This window comes from Cynoglossus semilaevis, chromosome 4 (genome assembly GCF_000523025.1).
Source record: "Cynoglossus semilaevis isolate Cse_v1.0 chromosome 4, Cse_v1.0, whole genome shotgun sequence".
Lineage (NCBI taxonomy): Eukaryota > Metazoa > Chordata > Actinopteri > Pleuronectiformes > Cynoglossidae > Cynoglossus > Cynoglossus semilaevis.
In genome coordinates this window covers 19,630,065-19,637,773 of record NC_024310.1, presented here as the reverse complement: position 1 = coordinate 19,637,773, position 7,709 = coordinate 19,630,065, and the positions used below count along the sequence as shown (strand labels likewise).

At 36.5% G+C, this 7,709-nt stretch overlaps 1 protein-coding gene across 1 annotated transcript in view; it reads right to left on the bottom strand.

Moving 5' to 3' along the window:
• Positions 1–780: 780 nt before the first annotated feature.
• The window catches only part of gdpd1 (glycerophosphodiester phosphodiesterase domain containing 1), a 7,530-nt gene continuing 601 nt past the window's right edge, over positions 781–7,709 (bottom strand). Inside the window, exons 2-12 of the mRNA XM_008309852.2 lie at positions 7,668–7,707; positions 7,118–7,160; positions 6,894–7,029; positions 6,645–6,690; positions 6,069–6,190; positions 5,674–5,763; positions 3,491–3,624; positions 2,932–2,991; positions 2,662–2,713; positions 1,918–2,142; positions 781–1,872 (exon numbers count right to left, since the gene is read on the bottom strand). Coding sequence (XP_008308074.1) covers positions 2,008–2,142; positions 2,662–2,713; positions 2,932–2,991; positions 3,491–3,624; positions 5,674–5,763; positions 6,069–6,190; positions 6,645–6,690; positions 6,894–7,029; positions 7,118–7,160; positions 7,668–7,707 — 858 coding nt within the window. The 3' untranslated portion in view covers positions 781–1,872; positions 1,918–2,007. The remainder of the gene's footprint in view (positions 1,873–1,917; positions 2,143–2,661; positions 2,714–2,931; positions 2,992–3,490; positions 3,625–5,673; positions 5,764–6,068; positions 6,191–6,644; positions 6,691–6,893; positions 7,030–7,117; positions 7,161–7,667; positions 7,708–7,709) is intronic.

The window sequence follows — 7,709 nt, the reverse complement described above, 5'->3', positions numbered from 1 at the left end:
AGGTTATCTCTGTTTTGTTTTATTTTTATCTTGTAAAATATTGCGTTTGTTTCCCAAAGCGTAGTCAGAATATATTTGATCAAAATTATTGCACACAAACAAACCTTTTCAAGAAAGGCAGCTCTAGTCAAATTGAATACATTAAAACAAATCAACAGAAAAATGTGTCAAGTGGAGTGTCAACTTTTCAAAGCATGCCGAGCAAGTTCTGTGTTGTTTTAATTACTGCCATGTCAAAGTTAATAAAAATAATAAATACCTTGTCTTTGAAACCATTACAAAATTGACTAGGCTGGACAAGGTGTTAGAGAATACCAAGAATACGTTTTATTTTTTTCACACGTGAGAAAAGGACAAATACAACATAATCAAAATTTGGATAGATTTGTATAGCTTGCGTTTCATTACAGATATCATTATGTCACATAGTTTCTAATTTCGTTGTTTACATTTACACTTTACATTGAACCCAAGTAAAGTGATAACAGCCGTTTTATTCGGCTCTTTATTGAAATGGTGTCTTCTGTGAAAGTCAGGTATTGTCTGCCTAAAACACTGATAACCTGCCAACCGCTTGAGGAAAGAAATGAGTAGCCCACTAACCAATCAGAGTCAGAGATGACGTAGAAACGTAGGGAAGTCAATAGTTTGTAGACAGAAATTACAATAAATAAATAAATAGCTGGTCTTAAATAATTTAGAAAAACGTTTTTCTTTTTCAAGTAAGATTTTGAAAAAGTAATAATTTAGAAAAACGTTTTTCTTTTTCTCATTTGTAAATTTCAAGTAAGATTTTGAAAAAGTTATTACGGCCAACGTCGCTCAACGAACAACTTTGCGTGTTTTTAGTACAATATGGCAGCTGTCTCCGCCATTAAATAAACAGAAAGGCCGTAGCAACAGCATAGTTATTGGTCGAAATGTAGAGGCAAGTATCCAATAATAACGCGGTATTTATACATTTTAAATAGGCATTTTAGACAAAAAACTGTTATATTCCGATAGTCATTTTGTGAGTTTGAATAGAGTTTGCATTGTTTTAAAATGTTTTTTGTTCGACTGGAGAAAAAAACATTTGCGTTTCTGTGACTGTGAAACTGGAATTCTAGCCTGCACTACCACCTGCTGGACACCACGAGGAATCGGCTGGTACCCTTAAACCATCTACAGAACGTTTAAAGAACTTTAAATTGTTTTTAAAATGCATATATATGAATATTTTAAACCTTACATTACCATCTGAGAATGCAGTGTTTTCATTTAACCCAAACCCAGGTTGTAAATAACTGTATATTTAAACAAAACATTTTATTGCACTTTCAAACCAAATACTAAGCAGGTAGTGCTTTGATATACAAAATGAAATAAAGTGAACAGTTATTGACAAATAATATTTTAAACATGTGGGATATAAAACAAAACTACATTCATTGTTGCCCCTTTGGTATGATTACCAGTGTGTAATATAGTCACACTTGTAATCAATCAGACTTATCTGGAAATCTGTTTTTCTAATATATCCAAACACTATCACATAAATTGATTTTAAAAATGGCAATTAGACAATTAACATTAACATTTAGATCTAGTTACACCTGCTGGTATTTTTACAATGTAATGCAATAATACTGAGAAGTGCCATTAAGTAAAAGGCATCACTAAAACAATGACAACTTTGAAGTTTCAAACCATGTAGTAAAGAACTTGGCTTGATTGTATCGAACATTACACTGTACGTGCATCTAAAAAGATCAAATGTTTTTTTTTTTTTTATTGCTTTGCAGTGATTAGAAAGTAAACAAATAATATCACTCCAGGATTCCAATATCAAATGCTGCAGTAGATTTTATGTGGATTTGCAAACTAGACTGTGCAGTAGATTTTATGTGGATTTGCAAACCAGACTGTCTTGTATAACTATGATGACAGTGGTTGTCATGGTGGAATGAATACAGTACATTTGTGTGTGTGGGCAGAGGCAGGATGAATGAGATAGATTTGAGTAGGTCACTTGGACCTTGACAGGTCATTGTTCTCTATGAAGTTTTTAAGCCTGGTGGGAAAATCGGTCATAACTCCAGTGGCTCCCAAATCAAATGCTCTCTTGAAGTCATCTTCATCGTTCAGCACCCATACGTAAACCTGCAGCCAGAACACAGCACTCACGCGGTCAATACGTATAAGCAGAAACAAACAGGTCATTGTCTACGTATTTACAGGCAGCTATCTCTCACGTTACAATTTTAAGACATATTTTTAACAATTGTAGTCGTTTGAAAATGTGCAAATTACAATCGACTGTGATGCTGTACTTCCCCTTATGTTCGTCATAGTGAGTCAAAAAGTCTTATATTACATCCTTTTAATTATTTTCACTAGTATGCTTGGAGAATCAATTTCATTTTTTTGTTTAATTTTTAATAAGTATTGACCGCAAAGAATGACATAAAATGTGACATCCACCTACAAATGTATTCTCTGATCATTATTATATTATGTATATTTCTGTTTTGCTTGCATTGGCCTGTCCTACAACAAGGTGGAGCTGTAAGTGAGTACCTACCTATGCAAATAAGCCTGCTCTGACCATCATCACAAGGAGAAGAGTGCAATGCAATTAGCTGAGATAATTTAGGAAACTTTTTTTTTTTTATTTTTTACCTGTATTCCTCTGGCAGTAAGATGCTCAAACAAGGTTTTCCTCATCAACAAACTGTAGGAGCAAAATAAATAAATACATGTTTAACAATGGGAACACAGGTACAGTGTATACGGCAATTGCTGGATTCAAGAATACAAATGAACAGAAATATATTTAAGGATAGTTTTGTGGCAACCGTTGCAAAAAATAAATAAATTAATTAATGAATATTGAACTCCTTCTTGAAATGGAATATTCTGGTGACAAGGACCTATTTGTGAGTAACTTACCTATCTGCCAACCAGGTGATGAATCTCTGACTTTGTGTTAATCCGTGTGGATCTCTTAATCTGCAGAAATCAGAATGCACTGCTCTTATCTCATTCAGAACATTTTCATTTGCTTGTTGATACTTGTTTTATCTCGCATTCGGCCCAACATGCACATGTATGAGTAAAATACAAAGTAAAAGCTAAAAAAAAAAGGCTGAAAGGAACAAGAGCTTTTATGAAAAAAAAAATCTGTTTGTATGAGTAAAATACAAAGTAAAAGCTTAAAAAAAAAGCTGAAATGAACAAGAGCTTTTATGAAAAAAAATAATAAAAAGAATCTGTAGTAGGTTGTAGGGGATTCACAAAATCATTAGCCTCTCTAAATGTAAAAAGAAGAATTCAGAGAAGAATTTTCTTCATGTAAAAACTTGACAATATGAACGAGTTCATGCTTGATACAGAGGTGAAGAGAAACAGTTGGTGGCCATGCTTGATACAGAGGTGAAGAGAAACACCCACCAACTGTTTCTCTTCACATCAAGGTTTTTGTGCTTTATTTGCCTTTGTGTTAACTTACTTGGTGATGATGGAGGGCATTGGGATTTCCAGGAACTGCTCTTTCAGTGGGACAAATGGCAAGAGGCCTGTGTAGTACAGACCCAACAGTTGCAACACTCGCGGAAAACTGAACAATACTGGAATCCGTGGGTTCTGCACAACAATCAAAGAAATGAAAAGAAAGCAAAACTGAGATTCTTGTGTCACATTAATGGTTCAAGAAGATGAAACTTTTTTTAGACAGAAAACCAAGTCTGTTATAGTATGCTATATAATCATTAATTTTACAGTAATTTTCTTCATGCATTTTCAGCCATATTGGAACACATGCAAAAATTGACTTTGCCAGGAGCTACTACCCATAGTCCGCCATCTTGTGGGGCAACAGAGCATATAGATTGATATTAAATACAAAAAAGAACACCGATAATGGTAAATACCTGTGTTGTGTGGAGATCGCAGGATAAAGTTTTTTGACACAAAGCTGACGGAGGATATTTCGACAGACAAAAAGAATGCTATGGCTTTTACGTATTAACCATGCTAATTTTAACCTAGATCCAAGCGAAAAGCATTACAAGGTCTGTTCTGAACACTTTATGTCGGGTAATTACATTATACTTTTATTTAACTCATATGTTCAATTTCAATAAAATTAAAATATATCAAAATGTACTTTGCATACATGACAAATGTACACAATGCAAATATAAATCCTCAGCTAACCACAGTCCATATCATTATCAGTATTTTCTATGTACAGTACATGTACAATCAAACTATTTTTTTTTTTAATTTAGAAAGTAAAAAATACAGATTTTTGGGAAAAAAGTATAATCGAATCAATAGTAAAACAAACTGTTATTCTAATGATGTTCACAAAAGACATATCCGTACATGCCACTGTGATTTTTACATTAACATTATTAAATTATTATTTGTGTTATAAATACCGTATGATATACATTGTCTGGCCAACTTTCGCTGTCCGCCCACTTCCACCGAGCTTTGTTGACTTCGTATGGGTCTTTTCCATCGATTATTTTCAACTTGTCCAAGTATCTTGCCTTTGTAAATGTGTCTAGTGAATTTGTTGTCATTATCGATTGTTTGCCACACAACATGGCCGACGGCGCGATACACCTTCTTACTCCTATGTCGACAACTAAGCATATGTTTTACAATCTGGCAAAATCTGGAAATGTGTCACAGAGAAGAGAACCCTTCAGAATATCCCAGAAACCACGATTTACTTGTATGCAACTGCTTGACAACAATCATATATGACTCAAAAACCAAGCTGCACGTTTAGCACTGTGGGTTATCTGCAACAACACAGGGGAGATGGCCATAGAGGCTGAGTGGAGATGAATGAGTGGACATTTAACCATTTATAGGGAAAGGTTTAGGTCTTTTCACAGTAGGACTGTAAAACAGATGTGTAAAAAAAACCCAGCTGTGCTTAATTCTTTGACCAAAAAATGTTTATACACCTCATCAAGAAAACAACACATTTGCATAAAAGCAGCATAATACTGTATATCCCCTTTAAAAAAGATAAAAGATACATTTGTACTATATTGATCTCATATTTGGGAAATTGTTGTGTTAGCAGCAGATATGCTGTTAACAGGCCTAGCAAGTGCCAAGCATGGGGTTCCTCTGGGAATCAAACCCAGGACTCTCTGCTCTTTTTTTCAGGGGTTGCCACAGCAGATCATTGATTTCCATCTCTCCCTGTTCTCTGTATCTTCTACTCTGACTCCAACTACCTGCATGTCCTCCCTCACTGCATCCATATATCTCCTCTTTGGCCTTCCTCTCTTTCTCCTACCTGGTAGCTCCATCTCTAACATTCTTCTACCGATGTATCCACTGTCCCTCCTCTGCACATGTCCAAACCATCTCAATCTGGCTTCTCTAGCTTTTTCTCCAAACCTTCCTGTCTGTGTTGTCCCTCTAATGACCTCATTCCTGATCCTGTCCATTCTTGTCACTCCTAAAGAGAATCTAAGCTAACCGCTACACTATGAAACCAACTAAAACACATGCCCCTGTGAGGCTCGAACTCACAAACGTGCTGCCAACTGACCCTTGAGAGAAAGGTCAATTAGTGAACCACTTACTAGAATGTACAGGTATGTGATTAAAAATTGAAATAGTACATGTGGATCATGTAAGTGACAATAAAACATAAAGTACCTCTTTAAAACACTTCTTCACAATCTTGTTACTAGCGTTTCCCCAAACAGTAAGATGCTCTCTGTCGTACTGGACAACTAGCTCAGACACCTGCAACATGATACCAGAATTCATAGAATTAGAAAACAAGAAATATATAATATGCAGATACATTTGCAATGGACACAAAGAAACAAAAAAAACTGCAAATAGCTCAGGGGTTACCAGCTATATTTGTCAGAGGGCCAGAATTTTTATGAACATTTTTGTCTTACATCGTTCCTTAATGTTTATTTTGGAATCCAGTCGCAGGCCAGATTTGATCATTTGGATGGGCTGGATTCGTCCCACAGGCCGCCAGTTGATAATCACTGAATTAGAGCAAAGCACCACTGACCACACACACACACACAGACCTTTTTGATGAGTGTGTCGTTGTTGACCTTGATGTCAATGTTGACCGGAGTGTCAGGGAAGGCATCAAAGACGTCCCTGAGAAGAGGGATACGCTTGTCCTCCCCTCCTTCACAGAAACACTCTGTAAAGATAAGGACAAATCAAACAGACTTTAGGATTCTACACAAACTGTAATGATGTACCTTGAAATTGAAACGTGTGTCACATGACTTTTTGACTCGCTGGCTACAACTGTCCTAAAATTGAACCGGGGGGGCCAGGTCAGTAGCAGATAGATGGAGCGTTCGTTTGATCATTTTTATGCCATCTATTAGAGACATGTGGGTATTGCAGGGAAAAGGCAGAAGTATATTGATAATATAAATAAACTATATAATTTGGAACAGTTTGGCAAGCTGGATTAAAAAGCTGAACGGGCCGCATCCGGCCCCCGGGCCTTACTTTATGCCAACTCTAGCGCATGTTAATCTGCATGTGCAGTGCAGATTATTACTCACGTGACATCATGTTAAGGTATTAACAAAGAGAAAAAAAGACTATAGATGAAGCCTTGGTCACTGATATGTTGAACTCACCTCTTTGAAAAGTTACACCCAGCTTGCAAAGATATGGAGGCAATTCCTGCAGAAATAACACAGTACTCGGTGTTCAACGGAGCAGAACCACAGTCTACGCTCTGAGGTTGCGGACTCAACACAGTAAAAAGAAAAATGTGGCAAAGCAAGTTGAGTAAAATGATATCTGTCTATCCTATTGTTTAAACGAAACAGATAACACAGCTTTTGGCTCCATGATCGTCTTCACATCGCCGAGGAGTAACTCACAGCATATGTGAAGTCAGCGATTGGAGCATCGAAGCCGGTCGCCCTCTTCAAGTTGGCATCGTGTGAAACCACCACTTGTCCATCTTTAGTAAGGTGACAGTCGAGCTCCAGCATATCTGTTCCCAAAGCCACAGCACTGTAGGAATATGTTCATGTTTTACAAGGTTACAGTTACTTAAAAAAAAAAAAGCTTATAGGTGCTTATTTAAAAGGCTGCTACTTACTGCTTGAAAGCTGCCATAGTGTTTTCTAGGTTCTCACCTGCTCCTGTAAATCACAAAAGTTATCACTGTTTGCTTTTTTCTTTAACATTTTCACCACAAAAGGAAAGGAAGGGAAGGAAGGAAAGTGAACTACTGTACATTGTGACACAGCACACCACTGCACACAGCCATATGTGACCTCTGTTTTTAACCCATCACCAAAGTGAACAGTGGGTGGACTCGAACCTAAAGCCACCACTGCCCCGAAAAAGATGGAAAACAAAACTGAAACTACAAAAAAAAAATAGTAAAAACAGAGTTCTTAATCAGATATATAATGAATTCAATATGTATCAACTACTTTTTGACTTTTACCAATTTGGACTGCACTAAACAACCGATGCATTGCAGTTGAGTATGATCTTACAAAAATTTGATTAAAATGGTAATATGTAGGGACAAAAAAGGGTCCAGGAAGTCATATTTACAACATGGCACACCTTCATACTCAGTGAATACAGTCACTCAGTACAATGGATAAACTGAGTGGGAAAAGATGTAACCACATTACCTCCTCTGTGAGAAATATGTCTACTGCGGAAAGCCTCTCGCT